The sequence below is a fragment of the Orbicella faveolata genome, unplaced genomic scaffold (genome assembly GCF_042242905.1).
Source record: "Orbicella faveolata isolate gen_17 unplaced genomic scaffold, um_ofav_v1 contig_4, whole genome shotgun sequence".
NCBI classification, from domain to species: domain Eukaryota; kingdom Metazoa; phylum Cnidaria; class Anthozoa; order Scleractinia; family Merulinidae; genus Orbicella; species Orbicella faveolata.
In genome coordinates, this window is record NW_028301569.1 from 7,355,009 (window position 1) to 7,380,581 (window position 25,573).

Sequence of the window (25,573 nt, forward strand, 5' to 3'; positions counted from 1 at the left end):
ACATCCAATTCAACACAGGAAGGAAGGTGGATTGTTGGCGCCCCCAGGCTGGTCAATGATGCTGCAAATATTCACATACCTTTAAAAACCAATGTTTTTAAACTTGGCAAGATGAATCTGCTACCGCGGCGAAGTTAGTTTCTTTGTGTGCTCTAGAATGTAGAATTTCGTGTTTTTACACAGATAGGAATGGCTAAATTATTTTTTAATTGTTTCTTAATGATTTTAATTACGTAATTAAATCGATTGTGCCTTTTACGTAGACGAAATTTCTGAGAAAAATTAAACAATTCCTTCATCCCCTGCAATGTTGATATAAGCACATAAATTGTTCTCTTTTTATTCATTTCCTGTTAGAAGAATGATCCACTACTTGGCAAGTAAGAAATTGTTTCACGTTTCTTGGTTATATTAGAACCTCCGCTCTCTTCAGTAGCGTGCAATGAAACATGTCATTTTCCATTTTTCGCACTCAACCCAAAGTTTAAAGTACCTAACCGCACCTTCGCGGTTGGGTGAACAAATTTAGCTCAACGTCGACAGACAACAATGACAATTACGAAACGTTCCTTGACTAAAGTTAAAGAAAAGTAGGCCACGCGCGCTAGCACGCTTATACTTTTTCAACTGATAAGTAATCAAGTAAGCTCTTAGATTATCATAGTGAAAAGTTTCCATTGGTACCGGGCTGTCTCGAAATCTTTGTTTAAAAATCTTAAGTTTGGTTATAGATCAAGAAAATCATACGCGTACGTGCGTGTTGAGTAACTTATATTGTTGATTTATCAGCTAATTGTTATTATTAAGCACCAATTTATTTTCTTTCAAAGTTCAATCAGCTTAGTAACGATTTGTTAATCAAATGGTAAAGGAGAGAGAAAAATAATTATCATTTTCTATTTTCAGCGAACACCAATTCTTGCTTTAATTTTAATTTCATTTTAGGTTGGAATGTCAAGAAAGCTTTCAAAAATATTGATCTACTTCTTGAGAACTCGCAACAATGGCACTTTCTTTCGCTTAGTCGTCGCTAATATAAGCTGTATTGTACTCTCAAATACGCTTAGCTGAATATAATGAATATAAATTTCTCGGAACTGAGGAGTATTCGGTAAAGAACTCCGACCAACGCAATGATTGCGAAGTAAGACAAAACATACACAATCACCGACAAAATACCGTCAGAAAGTCAGTCAGTCGATATTAGCCTGTGAACAGTTGATCGCAGCATAATATTCTCATTGTATTATATTGACCGTGCGGCTTATATCACGAGAAGCGCTTTTAAAAGCCTGTCGCAACATGTTACTTAGTTTATCAAACAACCAAAACCGAACAACACGCATAGTTCCTAAAGCGTGCAGATAAAAAGAAAACAAACCAGTAAATAAAGATACCTTAGAGTCTGCATGCAAATTTCCTTTATAATTCTCGACTCATTTCTTCTAAGTACTGGGTAGCCCTTATGTCAACAAGCAAATTCTCCTTATTGGTCTCTATATATTTCCTACAGTACTAGGTGGAAAAATTTGGTGAGTGTTACTTTCCTGGCCTGAAAGCCAGCATGGCCTGGTATCAAACTACAAAATTTCCTTAGTTGTGTCGGCACATTTCTTATGAACTCTTTTGGGAGAGATAAGATAGATAAGATAAGATAACTGACTTATTTAACGTCATATACACAGGGGGTGGTTACCCAAATGGAGGCTCTTGATAAAAGTGTTTGACAAGCTAAAAATACTACATATATCTATGAAATCAATTTGGTCGAGTATAAAAAATAGTTAATAAATAAGTATGGCTATTGGAATTGTAGGTACGGATTACGTCATGATTACTTGATGATTCGGAATTCTATAGGAGAAATTAGATTTTTGTCACTATAAACTGCGAAAACTGCATGTACATTACGATGTTAATGATATACATGCAAAAGTTTATGTATGCTGATTGGCTGTGAGCACGTCAATTAATCCCAAACAGCACAGACAGTTGAAACTGAGTGCAGAAAGTTGTAATCAAACTATTATCATACTATTAACAAGCAATCAAATGGTTTTTCTCGTGGAATTTGAAATAAATAAGCACTCTTAAATTTTTTAAAGACTACAACGTTCACTCGCCCTACGGGTTCAATTCAAATTTGTCTTCGAAAAATTTACTTGTGCTTATCTTTCCAAATTGTATGCGAAATCATTTGAATACCCATACAAATCATATAACTTCTAGAATATAATTATGCTTGAGTTAAGCACGCGCTTCCTCCTTCCATTCTTAGTATGTAACTGTGTCACGGAGTTAGGAACTGTTCATTTTTTACTAGGTTTATAGGAGGGTGGGGCTGGTGGTCAATATGAGAGGGTTCATGCAAAATAAAATATGGCTTTTTAAGGGTGGTGTAAGGGGAGTAATAAAGTTAGGGAGACTATGCACGGCAAACGCGACGTTTTTCTTATTAACATCTTACAAAGCTCGGTCTGGCCATGGTGGAAAGCCATGGTGGAAAGCCATAGTAAAAGCCCTGTACTTCATATGACTGAATTAAGTGAAAACAAAAAAATAGGCACAAGCATATTTTAAGTCTTCTTGTTATAAAATGTCGCCTTGAAAACGCATAGATCTTTAAGAACGATACGGAATATGCGCAATGCAACACTAGGGTTTCATACACAGACTTAGAAGTTAGAGCCACCTTGTACAGCATAATAAACAGTACCACATGAAAATACCGCTCAATAACTTTCATTTTAATGGTCGCACACCAGGGTTTCGTCAACAAACATAAAAGGTAGAAACACATGACAAATAATAAATAATTAAACATTTTATTGATAATTTCGTTCCTGTGTTAATGTACACAGTGATGTAAAATGAGCATTTCGCTTTTCGCTCACGTATGCTATCAAGAGAAAATGAGGTAAAAATAATAATCTCGCGGTTTGACCACGCGCTAAAATTAGACTGAAAAAGATTATCATTAAAAGAGGCCCATGTATGGCATGGGGGATGTGGTTTCTCAGCTCATTGTCTCTTGCTGCGATTCAAAGGTGAGCCTGCTGGCAGGCTAAAATGAAAGTGATGAGATGTTTATGTCGCTTCTGTCTTCACTTTAATTCTTATAATGATTTCACATGAAAGATTCTTAATGTATCAGTGAGAGTCGTACAACGTTTTAAATCATTTGATTAGGGACTGGTCAAAAAGTATTGGGTGGTGTGCCGGAGCAGAGAGGGACTGGGTCATCAGTTTTTGAGCCATTGGTAATGGGTTGGATCGTTCAATTTTTAGCCACCCATTGTGGGGTTGGTCAGCCTATTTTATAACAGAAATAGACCAATTTCGATGTATTAAAATTCAGCCTAAAGCAATAGATTTTAGCACGAGGCTCTAAGGAATAGCTACAGAGTTTGTGGGGTTTATTCCCCGGAGCCTCGTGCCGAGGTCTGTTGTTTTAGGCAGAATTTTAATATATTAATTGGTATATTGGCACACATTTAAAAAGAATTGTTTTTTCTTTTATAATCAAAGCCTTGATATTATTGGAACATGGAACAGTTGGCCACACATTTAAATTTTGTACGCATCGAGCCGAAATTATTATTATGTGAAAACAAATAAACTCTCAGCCCTCTTTTGTGTCTTTACTTAAAATATAACTTATAAGTTGTGAATCTGTACGAAAGCTAAGAAGTCTAACGTAGTGAGCAAGGAGTGCCAGTGCAGAAGTTGTCCAACTGACTGCGTTCTTTCGACATGTTGGTCTCCAAGAACACCAAATGGCCGACTTGTGTCTACACGCTATGTATCTACAAGCGTCTGGGACTCAAGTTTATCGGTCTAGGACACACATCCTTGAGCCTGGGTCTCGAAGTTTGCTGGCTGTGTGAATCCCAGGACTCACTACAACCTTTTTCTAGATGGATAACTGTTCCACGCGAAGCGAGGCCGGAGGCCGAGTGTGCAAGGTTACTGTCAAGTTTTCGGTAGAGTTAACGAACATGACCTGAAAGTTACCGGAGAAAAGAGAAACAATTATTTTTAGATGCTTTTGTATTATTGTTAGAAAATATATCTAAAAGGTCTATTACACCACAAGTTCATACACAAAATGTAATTTTGTTGGAATTTTGCTGGACTATGCGATCCAAAAATTTCATGTTTTATAGGGGGTGGGTCATGTATTGTTCAAACTTCATTAATTTGCGGGGGGATCACTCAGTTTTGTAGCAAATGCAAGGGGCGGGTCACGCGTTTTCTATCCACCACATTCTCAAATGCTCCGGACTCCTTACACTTTTTGACCAGTCCTTACCACGTTGTTTAAGTCAATGCATACAACTGTAAGTGTCACCACGCACCTTACTAATCATGAACACACAAGGTGACATGTTGCAAGGACATGTTGCAGCGACAGTTTTCCTGTACGCTCTATTTTGTGTGATATGCCCGTTCTGTTTCGGGGGCAAACTTTTTTAATTTATTTATTAACGAGCTACGTACACCACTAAACAATAGGCTACTTACAATACAAAACTTGTAAAACTTACTCACACTTTTAGATACTTACGCCAGTAACAATACTATACTCTAATTACAATACAATGCTTGTATTATTTAATTACAATGTAATAATAATGACTTTATTAGCGTGTCAATTAAATCTAGCAGTAGAGAATCCGCACTGCTAATAGGGGACATCTAACTAAAACTATCTAAAAATAATATACATAAAAGTCCTATAAAAGAAATTAAAATTATGAGTTACAAAGATGGCAGCCACTACATCCATCTAGGAAGTCCTTCTCCATCACAGGATGCATGGTGTCGTGGAAAGAGGTTGCTATTGACAACGGTTACTTACGCTACCTACATGTCAATACTTTCATTACTTACAAAAACATACATCTACTTGCATTATTTCGGGGGCAAACGTTCCAAAGCGATGAAAAATAACCTCCGCTTTTAATGTCGCATCGTATCCGCTGCCTTTTCTTTCGAATGGCATTCAATGGAATATCCCACGAGTCACTCGGTATACAAACAAACCTTTTGAACTATTTTATACCGTGCCATAATAAATACAGTGGTTGACATACACGCAGTGCACGATGGGACGATTAGGTGTAATACAGTCGAGAACAAAACGGCTATCCTGTATTCGGATTGGCTGTATTTTCTATGGCATGCTGCAAATATGAAAATGGCTCCTGATATAAACAAAACCGTTGTCAATAGTAACCTCTTTCCACGACGCCATGCATCTTGTGATGGAGAAAGGCTTTGAGAGATTGCTTTCTCTTCCGTTACCGAGTAGTGGTCAGTGGAATCGTCTGTTTTTGTTCTTTTCAACTCCAAAGGATGTCGAAGACTTTCGTAAATGCCTACGAAAACAAAAAGCAATGTAGAAACGTTTGTTTGAAAATAACTGAAATTCTTTTCGCTTAAATGACGTTTATTTTATTATATATTTTGTTCAAAGGTAAGACCAGTATGCTATTTGTTTGATTTAACTTAGGCAGTTTGATTTGTACTCTTCGGGTAATCTCGTACCCAATACATCTTATCTCTCTTCCAAACGGATAGCTGATCTGATTGCCAAATAAGCTTTACAAATATGATAGGCGTGGTTGTTGGCCTAGGCGTGCAGGCTTGAGCGAAAATCACCTCCCACGAGGAGACGCGACGCGCAGGAGCTTCGTGCTCTCCTAGTGCGAGGTAGTTTCCCTGAGCGTCGGGTGCTCGCCCAATGAAATTATCCTGAGAAAAATTACAGGTAAGTCCTACCACAGGGAGTGGACAACCTATAAAACAATGTTGATTTTCTTGTAATATGCGCGGATAAAATTTCGAAAAACCAGACGTTTCGAGGTTGCTGCCTCTTTATCAGTGATCTGAATGCAACTGAATTAAAATGTGCGTGCCTTATACCTTTCATAACAAGACAATGGCAAGTTACTTTCGCGCGCTGACTCTTAGGGGTCTAAATAAAGGCAAAATCAATATTGAGTCCCCCTCAAATGTAGACGGTCTGTTGTTCGAATATCGGATGGGCCTCAAAACTGCCTCTCTCCAAAGCACTACGGAAGTCAGAACAGATTACTGACCTCAGCATATCATCAGTACTGTGATTTGACGGCGAGAAAAGCCTACCAACGGGAAGACCTGTGTTTGCCAATCTGGTAGAACGTAAATGTTCTCGGAATCTATTCTCCAGACGAAATTCGTAGTACACAGCAATTCACGTCGCGAGGTGGTTCGTCATGTTTGTAGGAATAAAGTAAACCTTGAATGAGAAGAATGAAGAAGTAAATTAATCAAGGAATAAAAGTAATCAATTTTTAAACCTTAACACTTAAATAAATAAATAAATAAATAAATAAATAAATAAATAAATAAATAAATAAATATACATTTATATAGCGCCATTTTCCACTAATTGTCCATGGCGCTTTACAATAATTTAAAATTAAAATCCTAAGTTTAAAATCCTAAAATTAAAATCCTAATCCTTTAAAAAAAAAACCAAAATCCTAAATCCTAAAAGTTAAAATCCTAAGAATTAAATACGCTATATAATACAATTAGGCTACAAATAAAAAGTAAAAACTACAAATCAAATGCACGCTTTAAAAGATAAGTCTTAAGATTAGCCTTAAAAACTGCCTCTGATGATGAAAGTCTGATCTGGAGGGGTAGTTTGTTCCACAGCCTTGGTGCCGCCACGGAAAAAGCCCTTTCACCATAGGTTTTAAGATTTGCTCTAGGCTCATCAAGCAACCTGTTATCTGAAGATCTTAGTGTGCGACCAGAAATGTTAAATCGCAGTAGGTCTCTAATGTAATCAGGGGCCAGTCCATTCAGAGCTTTGTAAGTTAACAACAATATTTTGAAAATAATCCTAAAATGAACTGGCAACCAATGTAAGCTCCTTAGTATTGGTGTGATGTGTTCCTGCCTTCTAGTCAAGATAACAAGGCGAGCTGCTGAGTTCTGTATAAGCTGAAGTCTATTAATCAGATACTTAGGGAGACCGTACAGTAGGGTGTTACAATAGTCCAAACGCGATGTTATGTAAGTGTGAACAATAGTCTCAGTAGTACTCTGGGATACGTATCGCCTAATTTTAGCTATACTACGAATGCGGAAAAATGCGCTCTTGCAGGTTATTTTAACGTGTTCTTTGAAATCCAAACATTGATCGGATGCAACTCCTAAATTCCTGGCCTGTTTACTAGATTTGATTACTTCATCACCAACTCGTATATAGTCGAGGGGTGGTCGTGGACGATATTTAGAACTAATAACCGAAAGTTCAGTCTTATCCTGATTTAACTTAGGTTTGTTGCGCAGCATCCAGTCCCCAATGTCCTTAACACATAATTCTACTGCCATCTTTGAGCTTGATAGGTGATTAGGACAGTTGGACGTAAACGACAAGTACAACTGTGTGTCATCTGCATAGAGATGAAACGGTATGCTATGCTTTTTGGCTATGTCACCCAGCGGACTTGTTTTAAGGGAATACAACAAGGGTCCCAGCACAGAACCCTGTGGTACCCCGTAGGGTAAATTCTTCTTTGACGATTCAATTCCATTAAATTATAACAGAAACAAACTGTTCGCGTGAGTGAAGGTACGAATGAAACCAATTAACAACAGTGTTCCTAATACCAAAGCGATTCTGTAGTCTAGATAACAAAATCGAATGATTGACAGTATCAAACAGCCGATAAATCGAGCAATAGTAATATAACCGAACTGTTATTGTCAATAGCCTTCAAAATATCATTTTGAACTCTCACAAGCGCAGTCTCTGTACTGTGATGAGATTTATATGCCGACTGAAATTCTTCTAATAAGCCTTCATTATCATTAAGGTGGTCCATTAATTGTGCTGCAACTGCTTTCTCCGTAACTTTGGATAGAAAATATAAATTCGAGACAGGACGAAAGTTAGAAAATAGTTCATGATCAGCTCCATTCTTTTTCAACAACGGCTTTAACATGGCAACCTTGAACCTATCAGGTACTTGGCCACTTGTAAGAGACAAGTTAACTATACGAGTGATCACTGGAAGCAGATAATGACGGCACCTTTTGAACACTGAAGATGGAATTGGATCAAGTGTACAGGACTTTGAACACAGGTGATTCACAAAACCAGATACGACCTCCTCATTCACCAGTGGTAAAGTTCAGCAGTAAAGTTCAGCTGAGCCGGACACAAAGAGTTAGAGCTGAGGTGTCCATGTGATTCAGGGGAAAGTATGTGAATATAGTTTTTCTGGTACTATTATAAGTTTCTGTAGCTTAGAGGTGCCTTTGGAGAGAGGTAACCACAAGACGCACTGCCACATACGCATTTCCCGGAATTTCGAAACTGTAATATACTTAAAACTGCAATGCAATAAAACTGCAAACAGAGATACATGAACAGTTAAATCCTGTCAATGTACTAGATTGAAACAACAATTTTCCTTACTTTTTGTGTCAGTTCTCAGAATTCGATAGTACATCAGTGCAAAACAATGTTGCACCTACACCGTGGTCGATTAACTCCGAAGTCTGTGGATGAAATTAAACTCTAGTTAGTGACCATTCAAAGAAAAGTGATTTCGTGTGTGGTATACTGTACAAGGTGACTTTAACTTTTACGTTAACGTTTGTGAACTAGACCCGGCGAGTGACCATTCAAATGAAAGCCATTGATCAGAGCAGTGCTTTCGTGTGTTCTCGTTCTTCTTTTAGCGCATAAAACGTAATCATCGTCATCGTCGTTACCATTGTCATCCAAATCATCATCATCATCATGCATCGTTATTTAAAAACATGGGTTCACATTCATTACCAGGGGCGTAGCTAGGACTTTTTAGAAGGGGGGAGGGGGTCACACAGTGTCAAAGTGAGGATACTCATCAGGTTGTCATATCGTTATAGCCACCTTTTGTAGGTTGTTTGCTCAAAAAGGCTTACAAAAGGGGGGTCACGGGAACCCCGGGACCCCCTAGCTACGCCCCTGATTATTGTGCACTTATGGTCCTTGATCAGTGAACCTTGAACTGTTAAGATTAATTTAGTATATACATTGTAGTAAGACTTACTCAGTAGGACTGTTAGAGCGCCATAAGATGAGCAGTATCAAGGGGATCAACTGTTGCCTCGATCCATTGATCTGGTGAAAATGAATGCATGTGTTCTTCCTTTCAGCACGTTCTAAAAACAAACTGGATATTCTAAAATGCCGATATTTTGGCAATAATCGGCTTACTTTAGTGAAGTTCTTAAGTGTAGTCTAAAACCCATGAAGGCGCTGGCTAGCAAGATTCCAATGAGTAAATAAAAATTTAAACATTTACCGACTTCATTATTTCCTGTAAAGGTAATGCCGTTGGAAAGCAAATGAAACAAATTTTCTCGTAATTTTATTGGTGGCCCATTTTATTCTAGTTGATGTAAAACTCTTCCATCATTTCGATGGATTTCTACACCACTGGCACATAATTAAAGTACATGGACATTTCGAAATACCTTTCCCATGTACCTTCATGCACAACGCATGTAAAGTTCCACGCACCTTTTCATGTACCTTCATGAACCACACGTGTTAAGGTACATGGAAATTTCCATGTGCGATCGTGCACCACACGTGTCAAGGTGCATGCAAATTTCCATGCACCTTTCCATGTACATTCATGCACCACACGTGTAAAGGTACATGGAAATTTCCATGTACCTTTCCCATGTGCATTCATGCACCACACGTGTAAAGGTACATGGAAATTTCCATGCACCTTCATGCACCGCACATGTGTACAACACAATTTATGCACATAGAAATTTCCATATACCTCCAGATGACACAGAAAGTGTACATGGAAATTTCTACACAGTCCTTTGACGATACTGCAATACAGCTATTTTTACGTTCCCTGTTATATGAACGCATCAGATGGTCCATTAACGCAATTTAGTTAGTGAGAGGGGGTAAAATTTTTCCACTGTATGAAATCTGTCCATTGATTTACTGATACACAAAACCCTGGCTTAGCAAGACAGCTCTCTTTGGAAGAAGCATTGACCTGGAAATGAGAAAAGAAACAACATGTGATTACATTGTTAAAAATGAACGGAAATCTCTGATTAAGTAAACGCTACGAAGAGTTTTGTAAGGAACAGTAACAGATAAAACATCCTCTCTTAAGCCCCCGGGCAGCTTGTTTGGCTTGTGTTACAATCTAAACATCTTCTTTAACTGTAATCGAACGAAAAACTCTATCTTCACAAACAAATTGAATATTTTCGTAACTTTCTAAAGGAATGATTGGAACTACAACGCTACATGTACACGTGTTCTTGGAAAATCAAAATGGCGCGCTTTTGTATATTGCATGATAAACACATCTACTTGGCACGTTCATGGCCTGCAACTGTTTTGTATATTCTACCCACTTAATTAATTTGCCCGTAGATTCTGTGTGATGGACTGCAGCATGATCACCGACAGTGTCCGTACTGACTTTTAATAGAATTTACTTGCTGGTACTTTCACGAAGTAATGTCTACCGCTCATAAATACCTGCTTGCTGACAGCTAATCAGACTACCGGTTCAGCCCACGTTCACTTACTGCGCTTCATGTATGCGATCTTATGCACTAATCTTGCGCTCTGGCCAGGAGGTCGCTCAAGTTCAGTGGTTATTTTTGACGTTACTCCGAACGAATCGAATTTCAGTCAACCTTTCTTTGTCTGTAGTCACAGGGTACATGGAAATTTCCATGTCTTTTCTTGAACGTGTTCACAAGTTACATGGAAATTTCCATGAATGTATAGTAGTACAAGTACATGGAAATTTCCATGTACCTTGCTTGTAGTAGTCACACGGTACATGGACATTTCATGTACCTTTTCTTGAACGTATTCATAAGTTACATGGAAATTTTCATGAATGTAGTCACAACTACATGGAAATTTACATGTACCTTTTCTTGTATGTAGTCATGCGGTATACAGACATATCCATGTACCTTTTCTTATTCGTAATAATACGGTACATGGAAATTTCCAGGTACCTTAATTTTTTTATAGTAGTCAAAAGGTACACGGAAATTTTCATGTTCCTTTAATTATTGTGTTTATGCCCAAGGTGCATGAAAATTTCCGTGTACTTTTTTGTACTCATGAGACCAATTGATCAGACTGATTCGAAACATCGCTGGCGATGATCCATAGTTTTGCAAATTCTTTCAATTTCAAACTTGACGTCGACATCTATGGTTCTTGGTTATCCGAAAAAGATAGCACAAATATTGTTTTGGCAAATAATCAACCTTAACCCTGAGTTCTTGCCTTCAGTTTTGATTTCACCACGGTAGAAAACTGGGTTTTTATCAATTCTTATACGTTATTCTTGGTAAATATATTGGTGTTGTTTTATAACATTTGTGCCATAAATGCTGTTAAATGCTTTGCTCGTGGCAACTTAATTTGTTAGAGATTTGCTCTTTTTTGACAGCTGACGCATGGCCTTCGTTTGGCAACATTTATGTCGTTTACTTGAAAGTCGCACCTAACTAATTACCAAAGAGGTTAAGGCCAAATTGCCAAATTTGATTCGCAAATTGTATTTTAGAATTTCCCGTTTGTTTTAAGAACGTGTTTCTCTTTTCTTTTCACCGTCTCTGTGCCCTCACCGTCACCGGTTCCACTAATGGTCGTTCCTTCAGAAGGCTGCTGTAAAAAACGAAACAAAAACAATAGAAAAATTCCAGTTAGTATTGCGTGTAATAATATAATAATATAAGCAACAATTTCTGTATTCTGATTGGCTAACACATGTCAAGTAATCCCATTCTATTGAATCGATCTTTCAGTAAACGGGATTTATTTGGAGCTTGGGTTGCCTCGCCCTAAGAAAAGATAAGCATAATTCGTTACCAGGTCTAACAAATAGCAGGCATGGCCTCAAAACTGAGACAAAGGAAAAGCTCTATCCTACACTCCGTGAACCTTTCGTTTCTAACATAAAAAGGTTTTAGGGTTTCAAGCGCCCAGCTCGCTTCTTCCCATTTTGGTCGCACATCTTCATCTGCGAGTGGGGTTAACTGTTAATTTTATTACATTGCATGTGACTGACTAATCGGTCGAGTAAATTTTGTTTAAAGGTTAAAAAAAGTAAGCCCCATACCACTGTTGTTGCTTCTTCGGAAGACGGGGTCGTCGTTGTTTTATTTGCTGGCGTGGTCACCGGCGGAGGAGTTCCTGTTGCATCTAATCTTTCTGTTACCGGTGTTGGCAAGGTCGCCGCGGTTAATGCTGGTGATAGGGTCGGCCTAGGGTACGGGCCTAGAAATAAATGTAAGAAGACCGTGGAATAACGACAGAAACCTCTTAAATTCAAAATTACGACATGGTATAAAAGATCACTATTTTAGAAGTTGTCGTCTTCATCGTTTATCGATTCTCTTTCCCTGATAAACTTTACCCTCGGTGAGAACTTTTATATAAAAATGACGGGAATGCTCGTCGTACCTTTTAAGATTAAAAAAACGGTTTTGGTACCTGTTAGGGTGTTCAACCTCAAAAGGTCCCACAGTAGGAACTTCGCGGTACCTTTTAGGGTATTGAGCCGAAAAGCGTTTGTGTTAGTTAATGTGTTGTTTAAGAATCAGTACTTCTTGGGAGTGAAAAGTACCTCGTAGGGGTTCTTGGCAAATTGCCCACAAGCACCCCCGTTCAATTTATATGGTTGCCCCCCCCCCCCCCCCCCTCCTCTCCCATGGGCTTCACCTAAATCGAAAGGGACGCATACAATACTTTTACCCATTTCCGTGAAAAAGGAAACCACAGCTGCTCGAGCCGGTTTACGTCATGACTCACATAATTCCCTGAATTTGAATATATATGTAGTTTTAGTATATACCCACTCAATGATCTTGGTGTTTCAAGCGGCAGAACATTCACAACCTTTCTTATTATTTCATTTATGCTTACAGTCAATTTTCCCATGGACCTGGAACACAACACATGAGCTTGTCAACTGAACGTTAGAAGTGTCAGTTCGACATTGTATTGCAACTCTAACGAGACGGCCAGCAGTTACGTTCTGGAATAGTGTTGTACCACCTTTGATCTGAAAGAAAAATTATACAACAAGGTTAGCCAGTTATTCCTTTGTGACTAATAAGTCCCTTTTTAGCAATGAATCACTATCACGAAAATTGATGAAGTACACTGATTTTGAAATTGAAAGGAAATACCCTATTTCTTCTCACTTACAGATGGTGAAAAGGACCTAAATGCAAAAACGTATTACTTTATCTATTGTCTATACTTATGGCTTATATTTTGGGGCAGTTCTGGACATCATCATCATCATCTGGTCCCATTGCGCTGTGGGACGCATAAGGCCTTCACCAGCAGGAAGTATCTTGAGCCACCTTCTGGATTTCGCCCCAGATCAGGTGCATGTACCTTCTCCAGGTTGTTTTAGGCCTCCCCCGTTGTCTTTTCTCCTCTGGTGTCCAAAACAAACCTCCTCTTGCAACGTCGCTGGGGTTTTTCTTAACACATGGCCCTTCTGTAACAAAATGCTGAAATTTATCCCCAGATAAGACTAAAAGATAGATGCGATTTTCGCGCACTCCCTAGTTCAGACCTGATCCAAAACGCCGTGACTGCTCCAGCTGGTGACCCTATCTTAAACCAAAATGGTTCAAACAACGTGTGGTCCAATTTTAACTTACTAGACAGTAGACTGGAGTGGATCTCAGTTATAATTATAGCCCACTGCATGTCTCAGCTATCAGCAAAGTTTTATTTAAAAAATGCATCATTTCTCATCAGCTAAAAGTTTTTTGACTAAATCTCTTCTACCAGTAACCCCGTCCAGACAATCACCGTAAGTAACTAACTTACCCTAATCCTCAGCTGACTTGAGGACCAACCGGGTGTCAGCTCTATAGTGTCAAGCAGATTTGGTGATTCTATTGACCTCCAGGAGCCAGTACAATCCAGATATTGTACATAGAATCGATTTCCATAATAGAAGGTGCACCTCTGGTTGGCAGGCACGTCTACAGTTTGTTCCCGAACAGAACCAGATGGAAAAAACACCAAACTTTGGTCCACTGACTCGCCTGTGAAGAGCATCTGGCAGCCTGAAAAAAACCATGAAAAAAATTAGACTACTCGCCCTAGTTTTCTATGAGCGAATAGTCAACGAGGCATAGCCGAGTTCACTTTCGCTCATAGAAAACGAGGGCAAGTAATTTACATGCAATTGTTTTAGTAGTCACTCTGAAGGATTACAGCACAGGACCTAGAATTCTTTGGTATTTTAAAGACTTGAGAGTAATTTTCAGTTTCAAGAGCAACGCGAGCGATCGTGGTCTATACGGGAATAGAAAACGATGAGAGAAGCAATCAGATTCTCGCATTTCCAATCGAACACAACTGAAGTAGCTAATATATTGATGGAAAGTTCTATTCCGTAAAAACACGCTTCTGAGTGTGAACGAAACAAAAGAACACGGTTGAAAAAAAGAGCACGTTGAAAACGCTGATGCAGCTCGTAATTAAACCTCGTTCCCAGGATTTCTCAGCCCTGGGAACGAGATTGTGTCATGAACACTGGAAAAGTTGAAAATTTACAGAGTATGTAAATAACATGTAATTAACATGTAAATAACCAAAAAAAGACTGTAAAGAATAATTTACATGATTTTTCCCCTTTTACATGTTTTGGAGGTTTCATGTAAATAACATGTAAATATTTTAAGTGAAACATGTAAATGATGAAGAAAACACTGTAAATGTTTCAAAGCAAAGGGCTAAGATCATGCAAATAACATGTAAACTGTTCCTGCAAATACTGTAAATAGCCTGTAAATTTCTTGTGATTCAACCTGGAAACCCGTAAATAACATGTAAATTTAATACAGGGAGGGTGCCATAATACTGTAAAAAACATGTAAATAAAAAGGGGGAGGCTGTAAACAACATGGAAATAAAAAAAGGGAGGCTGTAAATAACATGGAAAATGAAAACAGGAGCCTGTAAATAACATGTAAATCGAAGAAGGGAGCCTGTAGATAACATGTAAATCGAAAAAGGGAGCCTGTAAATAACGTGTAAATCGAAAAAGGGAGTCTGTAAATAACATGTAAATGGAAAAAGGGAGCCTGTAAATAACATGTAAATCGAAGATGGGCGCCTGTACATAACATGTAAATCGAAAAAGGGAGCCTGTAAATAACATGTAAATGGAAAAAGGGAGCCTGTAAATAACATGTAAATGGAAAAAGGGAGCCTGTAAATAACATGTAAATGATAAAAGGGAGCCTGTAAATAACATGTAAATGGAAAAAGGGAGCCTGTAAATAACATGTAAATGGAAAAAGGGAGCCTGTAAATAACATGTAAATGGAAAAAGGGAGCCTGTAAATAACATGTAAATGATAAAAGGGAGCCTGTAAATAACATGTAAATGGAAAAAGGGAGCCTGTAAATAACATGTAAATGGAAAAGGGAGCCTGTAAATAACATGTAAATGGAAAAAGGGAGCCTGTAAATAGCATGTAAATGGAAAAAGGGAGCCTGTAAATAACATGTAAATGGAAAAAGGGAGCCTGTAAATAACATGTAAATGGAAAAAGGGAGCCTGTAAATAACATGGAAATCGAAAAAGGGAACCTGTAAATAACATGTAAATTGAAAAGGGGAGCCTGTAAATAACCTGTAAATTGGAAAAGGGAGCCTGTAAATAACCTGTAAATTGAAAAAAGGGAGCCTGTAAATAACATGGAAATCGAAAAAGGGAGGCAGAAACCCTGTACGATAAATGACTTGCAAATAATAACTTGAAGAAAAATGCATGGAATGTACTGTTTTATTGTAATCAAATCTGTTGACCTTAATTATAATAGTAGAAAATATGCAAATTTATACAGAATCAGAAATTTATTGCAATCAGAACAAACTCAGTAAAATTCAAATAGTTTTTATATGCCATGAATAAGGTTTACAATGTATACATTGCAACAAATAAAACATGTTTTCTTTTCTATCTATCCATAACAAGACGACTTAAATGTAATTTTGTACATGGCCAAAATATTTTAAAATACCATGACTGAGCTCCTTTAACCGAATTCAAGCACTTTTCAAGAAGACTACTAAAATTCAAGACCTTTTCAAGATTGTGTGAAACCATGTCATATTGAGCCCTATTTAATTCATAAATAATAAAATGATTAAGAACTATACTGTTGTCAGCTACAACTAGTGAAAATTTTGCAATTTAGGTGTATTACTAAATTAAAATTGTTTGCGAATGGATACCTGTCTTAAATATATACTAAATCCACAAAGTCAAATGCAACACAATGATAATACCTTTGTCATAAAATGAATGAATAAACTGTTTTTTCTTACTAAGTAATTAATGTAGGATTAAATTGGCCTTAATAATGAGAAATGGGGGAGGCATCATGGCCTCGTAGTTACATGTAGTGCACTCAACTCCTGATCGAGCGATCCGGGTTCAAGCTCTAGGCAGGTATGTTCTGTTGTGTTGTTGAGCAACACACTTTACTCTCAGTGCCTCTCCACCCAGGTGTATAAGTGGGTAGCAGCGAATTTAATGGTGGGGTAACCCTGCAATGGACTGGCATCTCATCTAGGGGGAGCAGAAATAGTCCTAGTCACTTCCTGCTACAGAAAGCAGGATAAGCTCCAGCCTGTTGGGCCACGTGGCTCGTATGCAGACTTTACCTTTACCTTATTATGAAAATTACTGCAATGTAAGTGTGAAGTATTGATCAACTTTTTTCATAGAGTGAATTGTTCCTTTGAAATAGCAGAAAATAGGGAGAAAAACCATTTACCACAAGATAGAGGTTGACATTTTAAATTCATCATAAAAACATTCATGCCAAAGGAATACTACATTGCATAACATAAAACAAGGCTTCTGACATCTTTTAGGCGATGTTTACAAAGTCACAGTTTCCTTCTTTTTCCAAAACTGTACGGAATCCAAACAGTACAAACATTTTGGACCCCTGACAAAACATTCACTGTAAACAATATTCAAAATTTTACTTTTTCTTTTTGTGATAAAAAAAACTGTACTGTAAAAAAAAAATTCATAGGGGCCTGTTGAAATTGAAAGGCCTATCTAGTACCATAGTTCCCATAGCACATCATAAGTTAATAAATTATTGTTCTGGTACTACATGTATGTAAACATAGCCTTTTCTTTTTATGATGAAATCTTATAGCTGCTGTATTGAACAATAAGTATCAACCTAGCAATCTGAGATATTTAAATTTGATGCTAATTCACTAACACAGGTACAGTGTAGGTGATACTTCAAAGCATTAAAAAATAATGTTTAAAGTAGTTGAATTTAAACCAGAAAGCTGCCAGAGCATATCAAAGTGTTGAAGGTCACCATGTTAGACTGTAATGCACCAGGGGCCCATTTCTCAAAGGTTCCAAAAAGTTTTCGCACCCAGAAAGCCATACCAAAATCTGAAATCTTATGCTTACAGAGCTGTTTTAATCGCTTATTCTAAATATGAACAGAGGTTTCCTTCACACAAGAAGTTTCAGGCATATAGAGCTCTTAGTTTTTAGACACAGATCAATTAAAGATGGCTTTGTGGGCCCGAAAAGTTTCCAGGGCCTTCAAGAAATGGGCCTTGGACCCCTTATAGAGTCATAAGTACTGTAGACTTCTCAGTGGCTGATTTTTTCCTGATCAAGCATCAATGCCAAGGAGTATGCATGTATTGACCACTCTCAATTTTACTTCATCCTACAAGTAACATAAAACATTTCGTTAAATAAGATAAGTTATGTCTGAGTATGAATCAGCAAATTCTGTGTATGATATCAATCAGTGAATTTTACATTGGAGTTATTATTTTGTTTGTTATCATTCCAATTTATACTGTGACCTTTGAAATCGGACTGTAGCCGGTCATGTTGACTGGCCAAAGTAATTTTAGCTCTGTCACGTCTTGTTTCTGACCGGTCAGGATATTTATGCAAAAATCAAGTACATGTAATGTGAGCCAAATTAAACCCACAAATAGAGTTTGTTTGTTCCAGTCACTGCTAGACCATTTAAATATTGGCTTAATATTTTTCTGAACGGATTTAACCCCAGTCACTTGAATGGCATTCCTATTGATCTTGAACGCATGACAAACAGCAAGCGAATGGTCTTTAGCCGTTCGAACAGATACATGTATGCATTGGTGTATGTTTTCATTAGAGGTCATAATAAAAAAGAGATTTAAAACTCTCAGATTTACAGTTGGGGATTTGATTGTTTATTCAAGAATGAACAACGTGACCGTCTCAGCATGACATGACTGGTCAACATGACCGGTGAGTGAAGTTTTTGGCCAGTCAAGTCACCATTCTGGCCAGACATTGCCCGTTGACCGGCCATTATTTTGAGCCCTGAATATTCATCAATCAAACAGATCTTACATCTACATCTGTAGCTACTGTGTGACAAAAACTTTGCATCTCTGATTGGAAGGCACTGAATGTCAGAGGATGTACATGTAGAAGAACTAAACTCAAAATGTGTGGCAGTAAATATTCAATGTTCACTATCTTCTACATCGTAATATTCATGCACAATAAATCAAACTCTTATCAAACAATGTTTAAATAATAAGTCAAGTTATTTGCAGGCACAATTTGATTGTTTCTTACACGCACTTATGCTCTATTGGTGGACAAAGGTACAGCTGATGTCATAAATGTTTGTTTTTGTTTCTTTGTTATGTATTACGAAGCAGATAGATTCTACGTTGTCGTGCATCTGTTCAGTAATAGATCACAGAAGACATCAAAATGTGGTAAGAACATCAGTAACACACGCCTGAAAAATTCACAGATTCTGTGACACACTCTGGTAATGGGTTATGTGAATATTTTTTGTTTTTACCATATTTTGGTGTTATCTGTGATCTACTCAGGGCAGGAAAAAACCAGGTCTGATTTCCTCAGCCAAGTAAATTTTGCTCTTGGGCAAGTGAAAATAGAAGTTCAGTGGCCCAGTGGGCAAGTGAAATTACCATGTAGCCTCAGTAGTCTTGTGAGTCTGACTAAAAATGCCAGCTTGATAAATGATAATTTCCAGTCATTCCATTTCAAAACTTAAGACCTAAAGATTACTTAATTATTAGGTTGAAAGCAAGAATTAGTTAGGAATCCGAGCGTACTTCATTCGCATTTGCCCTCTGATTTCCTTACTGGCCATCACACTGGCAACCAATATTTAAATGGGGGCAAGTGAAAACTAAAATTGACTGGCCCAGTGGGCAAGTGACTTACAATTTTTTTTCCTGCCCTGCTACAGATGAATGAACAGATGCATGACACATGAAACCTGCATGTATTTGGTAAGAGCCCAATTTCGTACAAGTAAAATGTACAGCTGTAATAGGTCTCTAAAATGCTGTCTGGTCATCCCAGGGTAAGGCAATTGATTGAAATTGATCCATAAATTGATATAAATCAATAAATTGAAATTAATGTAAGTGTTATCAGTGCTATCAATCAATGGAAAGAAATTCATACTCACATGCTAGAGAAGTTTCAAGTTATCAATTTGATTTTACCAAATTTATCAGTCATTAGAGAATCAATTGAAAGTTGGCCTCTCTTTGTTAGTTCACATAAACTGTAGAAAAATTGTGTCCCTCAACAAAATGTTTGATTGTAACTTTTTTATGTAGATTTCAAAGGCACTACCAAAGACCCCCAAAACATAGTCCCCGATACATGTATGCCAGCAAAATATTCTGTTTACAAGATACAATGTTATGTGTTTATGCAATTGTATTCATGATTTCATATTTCACTTTATATCTTTTGTTCATTTCTTCCTTATTAAATGTTGCTTAAAAGATAAGCTAGTATCAGCAAAATTGATAATGCTTATTGAAAATTTGATCACAGTCGATTACTCATGACGAATTCTTTTATTGACTTCTGATATCATTGACTAATTCCTATTGATTGTTATGAAATAATCGATTGACTATACTGTGTCGTCCAAGACAAGTAGATTTTCCTGCCTGGGCAAGTTACTCTTCCTTTTTTTTTTTTCAAGTCCTGTGTAGTTTTCATGACAGTTTGAGGTACATGTATACCTCTTTATAAAGTATCGTGGTGTTTTTTTTTGTGAAAGAAAAATTCACAACATTTAGCTTACTATCAGCACCAGTGGGTGCAATGTCCATGTACAGTTGTGTAGCATATTGTAACTTGCATGTAGGTACAACTGTAGATACTTGAGTAACTTCAGAATACTTACACTAGCATAAGAAAAATTTCTCTGCTGAAGATGGCACATTACATTTTAGCTTACTAGCATTCACATCAGAGGGCAACATAACCTTACAAGAGAATGCATCAGCCAATAAGCCAATAACAAATGTCGCATGCTCATACTCGGTTATCGAGAACAGATAATAACAGATAAAGCCCTTTATGCACAGCAGGTAAACATCAACAAAGTCGATTCCACAAGCAATGTAACTTCTCCTTGATAATGACACATTCACAACCAAAGGCAAAACGAAATGTATACGTATCTTGACGTTACTTTACTATACTCGTTCAATTTATGCAAAACTTGCTTACCTGTTGTTGTTGCCTGTGATCGCTATCTTCAGCTTCTGGGTAAGGGAAAACTTTGCCTTGAAACCGTGCACGATGACGAAGCGAAGGCAGAGTGGATTTTGGCCCCTAAAACAGAGCTCGAGTTCGATGCAGGTTCCAACGAACTGCCAAACATGGCGGGAGAACCGAGAGGACTTGGTACCTAACATGAAGACCGCTGATTCCTGTTTGTTGGAGATCGGGCACTCACAAGGCTGGTATGCTCTTACAAAGGGACTGGGATAACAGTGACGGCAATGAAAGCACAGAACGGTAGAAATCACCCAAAAAAAAACACAAAACACAAAACAAAACAAAAAAACAAAATGTCATTTTGGGTACCGAAAAAAAGTCAGCTATCATTTTCGGAAAGGCGATAAGTCCTAACGTTTTCGGGAAATGGACAATAAAGCCCTAATAAGTACGAGATACACAAGCTCCTCTAGAATAACCGAACAGATAATTTTTTTTTTTTGCGCAACCTAAAATTAACCTACAGAGCTTTGAAAGTACAACAGATAGCCTAAAACAGCGTTTCAAAGCATTCGAGAGAAAACGGTCGTTGGGCCGGCTGTGTCCCTTATGGTTCCCTGCCTAACCTAACTCGCGTCAGTTCAAACTCGGTCACCGGGGCTCTTTCCGTCTTGAGCTCACACAACACGTGACGCTTTCATGGTCCTTCATGAATGAATACGTACGTGTCCGAGAATTAATTTTTCTCTTTTCTAGAGACGTAAGCTTGGGACGCCTGCATGTGCAGTAACAATTCTAGTTTTATTTTGTCGTTGTGGATGCGCGGAAAGTTCACAAGAAGACAGCTTAGTGCGGTGTCGATCAATGCAGCGATTTAGTTTGGTGCATACCTTCTAACCCAACTTCAATTTAAAGCAAACTATACCACACACTTGGATTTTAGAGAAGTTCAAATGCTTCAGCGTAAAAGGCACCTTAATGGAGGCTTCACGGTAGGTTTACGGAGCTTTAAGGCGGTGTTACATTTTAACTTTACGCGCCTTTAAAAGGTCCCATTTATATGTTCTCGGTTACCCGAGACAACTCTTCCTCTCTCCCCCCCCCCCCCCCCCCTCCCCCGTCCCCCCAAGTTTAACCTGGCCGGGGTAACTTTTCATTTATTTCTTTGCAAAATCCAATCAACCGTTTACAAGAGGATAGCGAACCTGTCGGTAACTTGGAATTTACATCATTTCAACGGTCTCCGTTGGTTGAACCGTTACACCAGAGTTATATTAAATAAGCCCACTTTTCCGTTACATGGTTTTTGCAGGGTTTAGGCAGGCCTTCTCTTAAATTTAGATCTTTTTGTTCTAAGAGTCTCCATTTCACATTAACGTGGTCTTAACAGTTTTTCGAAAAGCCCCCTTTATCTCATTTAGATTGTTTTCACAGCCTTTGTAAGGTCCCCCTTTTTAATTTACATGTTTTTAGCAGGCTATTTACAGCCCCCCACTGCACCCGTGCAACTTCTAGGTTTTCCATTTACATGGTTTTTACATGTTTCTTACAGGCCCCCTTTTTTTCATTGACATGGTTTTTATATGTTTCTTACAGGCCCCCATTTTTCATTGACATGGCTTTTACATGTTTCTTACAGGCCCCCTTTTTTCATTTATATGATTTTTACATGTTTCTTACAGGCCCCCTTTTTTCATTTACATGGTTTTTAAATGTTTCTTACAGGCCCCCTCTTTTCATTTACATGGTTTTTACATGTTTCTTACAGGCCCCTTTTTTTTCATTTCCATGGTTTTTACATGTTTCTTACAGGCCCCCTTTTTTCATTTACATGGTTTTTACAGGGTTACAAACATAACATTTCCAGACTTTTTACAGCATTCGCTTGAATTATTTACACGTTTCTTACATGGTTTAGCAAAGCAATTTACATGTTTTTTACAAAGGCAGATACTGTAAAAGTGCGTAAAATATTTTACAGGTTTTTACATGTTCTTCAAATGATCATTGTCGACAAAAACAATGTAAATCACTATTTACAGAACATTTACATGCTGTACTAAAAGCTGTAAATTTCCTGTAAATTTATTTTACAAAACCCTAACATGTAAATTGTAATTTACAAAGAATGCAAATCAATATTTACATGCTGTAAATTAAAATTGACATGTCCATGTAAATTTTCAACTTTTCCAGTGGAAGTTCCGCTGCAATTTTACGCATGCGTAATATCAAATTATGACGTTTTTAGAAGCAAATGAAAACGATAGCGTAGGGTAACTGATTTTGAAGCATTTTCCTGTCGAGCAAAAACAAGAGTTTGAGTAGTCAGTCCCGAAAATGGAAGAAAACAAAAAGAAATAGATTGATGTCGCAGGTTACAATAAGGAACAAGTTGAACTGAAAAGAAACATTGGCCCTCGGTATTAGATTGTACTTCCGTTGGGAGAACTCGGATTTAATTTCTTTTCTCTTAAACGGTAGCTTGTGTTTTTCACTCAATTTCTACCAAACTAATAACACGAGTCGACATTTCTTGGTAAACATGTTTGGTTAATTTGAAAGGCGTAAACAAGGTATCATTATTCGATAAAGAAATACTGAAGCTATGAAAAATTAAGAGCGAATATTTAACAATTATTCCATGAAACCGCGTTGGATATGAAGTGATAAATAACCAACGAGCGCGTAGCGCGAGTTGGTTATGATCACTTCATATCCAACAAGGTCGAATGGAATAATTGTTTTAGTATATTCTTAATCGGGTTTTTGCCGCCGATTTTTATTTCAACAATTTTACAGAGCGGAAAATTTTTAAACTTGGCGCACTGTTTTCCATATAAGGTAAAACTCCGACTAATGGCTCATAGTCGGAGTTTTTGAGCCAATCAGAGAGCTAGAAATGCAATAGTCGGAGCTGAGAATATACTAATTATATTTATAGCTATACTCAATACAAAGCGTGGAGCGTTCTTTGAATATCAGCCAAAACACCGGCCAATCTTAGCCACAAAGGATTGAAAAATTAAGTAAAACGAACAGCTATTTAAAATGAAGGCATTCCTACTCTAGCGGGATACTTGGAAACTAAGAAACAAAATTGGTTTGCCATTCAGCAAGCCTGAGGCCGATGCGCTACTCACAAACTTAGAAAAATATTGAAAGCGTAATTTTCGTCATTGAAATTCCGCCTTCAAGTCTTCAGGGCTTCTACAGCCATTATACTAGCAAAAAGGACAAGACAAGCACGGCAAGGAATATTAATAACTCTGAATTCAGTACAGCCGAATCAAGGAGTTCATAATTGTGATAAAGAGTTATGATTTTTCAGTTGCCATGCACAATCATTAACACTGACAAACTTTGTTTAAAGAAACCACGTTACGGTTTGCGTATCTAAATTTTTTCGAGTTCGTCGTTTGTAATCCGTTTTATCTTCTCCATCCTTAACCATCCTTGTTCTTCTATGGACTATTAATATCTCTTTGGTCTCTTTTATCTTATAGTAAACAATTATTTTCAGGTTTCCTTCAATTTAAAAGTAGTTTTGTTCGTGGCCAAAATAGCTCAAAATATCGTAACTTAACAAACTATGATTAGAGCAACTGACTGACGGTCATACCTGCCTGTTGTCGAACATTGCTGACTGGAAGGCAGCCATAACTTGACTCGTAAAAAGTAGTAGTCTTGCCTTGTTGATCGTGGCAATAACACCAACATATTGAAAGCGAAGTACCGCTGAAATTGCCGCATTGTTCCTGGTTCCCAGGGCAATGAGAATCTGGTAACATGAAATCAACATGTGCCAAGCTACTATCACGCTCGATTGTAATGAACTCGGCCATGCTGTAGCCTGTGATTGCCATCGTGAAGAAAATCAGGGCTGTGGAAAATCCAGCCATCGCTTTGAGTCAGTCGTGTTTTCGAAATTGTTGGTCGAAGAGATATGATTCCGTCAAGCACGCCAATTAAACGAATCTTGTCCTACTCCGTCTCCACTTCTAATAGTGTACCCTTTAAACTTCACCTCTTTTACAAGATAGAGTTTTTAACTTTGCGTGTCAGCGTGATGTAAAATTAATCCCTCTCTGAAACCAAATAAAGAGTATCCACGAAGGCAGCGAAACCTCAGAGCTCGGCAACTGCAGTTACCAGCCATCCTTTGCAATATCCGTCCAGGATATTGATCCTATAGGATGCCATTATTTCCATATCATTTACTTCCTTTTAGAGGAGTGATCCACTAATGGTCGTTGGTGAGTGACGCATGGCATCAGCTTTTTTTGGTGGGGAGGAGGGGGTGTAGGAATCCCATATTAAAAGGACAGGGGAGCTCTTCTTACCTTTTAGGGTTTAAGAAAGAAGGTTTGGTACCTCTTAGAGCGTTCCGTCTCGAGGGTCCATAGCGGGAGCTTAAAGGATACATTCTTAGAGTATTGAGCTGAAAAACGTCAGTGTCAGTGTGTTGTTTAAGAATTGGCACCTCTTAGGGGTGAAAACAATTCCAGGCCATACCCACCAAACTGGATCTTGGTACCTCTCAGGGGTTCCTTTCAAAATTTCCGAAGAGCACCTCCGTCCTTTTTATATGGGAGCCACGTTACCCCCCCCCCCCCCCCCCCTCTTCTCGGGATTACAACTTCCACTCTCTTCAGTAACTTGCAATGAAACCTGTTACACTCCATTTTTCACACTCAGCTCAAGGATTAAAGTATATAACCACACTTCGTAGATAGCTAAACAAATGTAGAAGAGATCAGTCTCAAAATTTAATTTTAGAAATCTAAAGCTAAGAGATGAAGAAAATCGTAAGTGCGCATTGAGTATAACTTATATTGTTAAATTGTCAGCTAATTGTTATTATTTTAAAGCAACAATTTATTTTCTTTCAAAGTTTAATCAGCTTATAG

General features: G+C 37.8%; 1 protein-coding gene and 1 long non-coding RNA gene across 9 annotated transcripts; both read right to left on the bottom strand.

The window, feature by feature from the left end:
- Window positions 1-2,809: 2,809 nt before the first annotated feature.
- Window positions 2,810-24,850, bottom strand: LOC110068525 (uncharacterized). Of its 8 annotated transcripts, none has more exons than XM_089276077.1 (9): window positions 24,286-24,850; window positions 13,916-14,157; window positions 12,992-13,130; window positions 12,186-12,343; window positions 11,692-11,728; window positions 9,102-9,172; window positions 8,483-8,565; window positions 6,105-6,283; window positions 2,810-5,381 (listed from the first exon to the last, which is right to left on the bottom strand). In XM_089276077.1, exons 1-6 carry the CDS (start codon window positions 24,563-24,565, stop codon window positions 9,114-9,116), a joined length of 915 nt encoding a protein of 304 aa, XP_089132203.1. In that variant the 5' UTR covers window positions 24,566-24,850; the 3' UTR covers window positions 2,810-5,381; window positions 6,105-6,283; window positions 8,483-8,565; window positions 9,102-9,113. The 8 variants fall into 8 exon arrangements, with proteins under 8 accessions (XP_089132203.1, XP_089132205.1, XP_089132202.1 ...); XM_089276079.1 differs by having other exon boundaries at window positions 9,102-10,079; XM_089276076.1 differs by having other exon boundaries at window positions 11,692-11,731; window positions 24,286-24,849.
- On the bottom strand, window positions 15,870-21,767 carry LOC149101297 (uncharacterized). Its single transcript, XR_016203041.1, has 2 exons — window positions 20,673-21,767; window positions 15,870-17,820 (listed from the first exon to the last, which is right to left on the bottom strand). It is a non-coding gene; the product is annotated as an uncharacterized LOC149101297 (long non-coding RNA).
- Window positions 24,851-25,573: the final 723 nt, after the last annotated feature.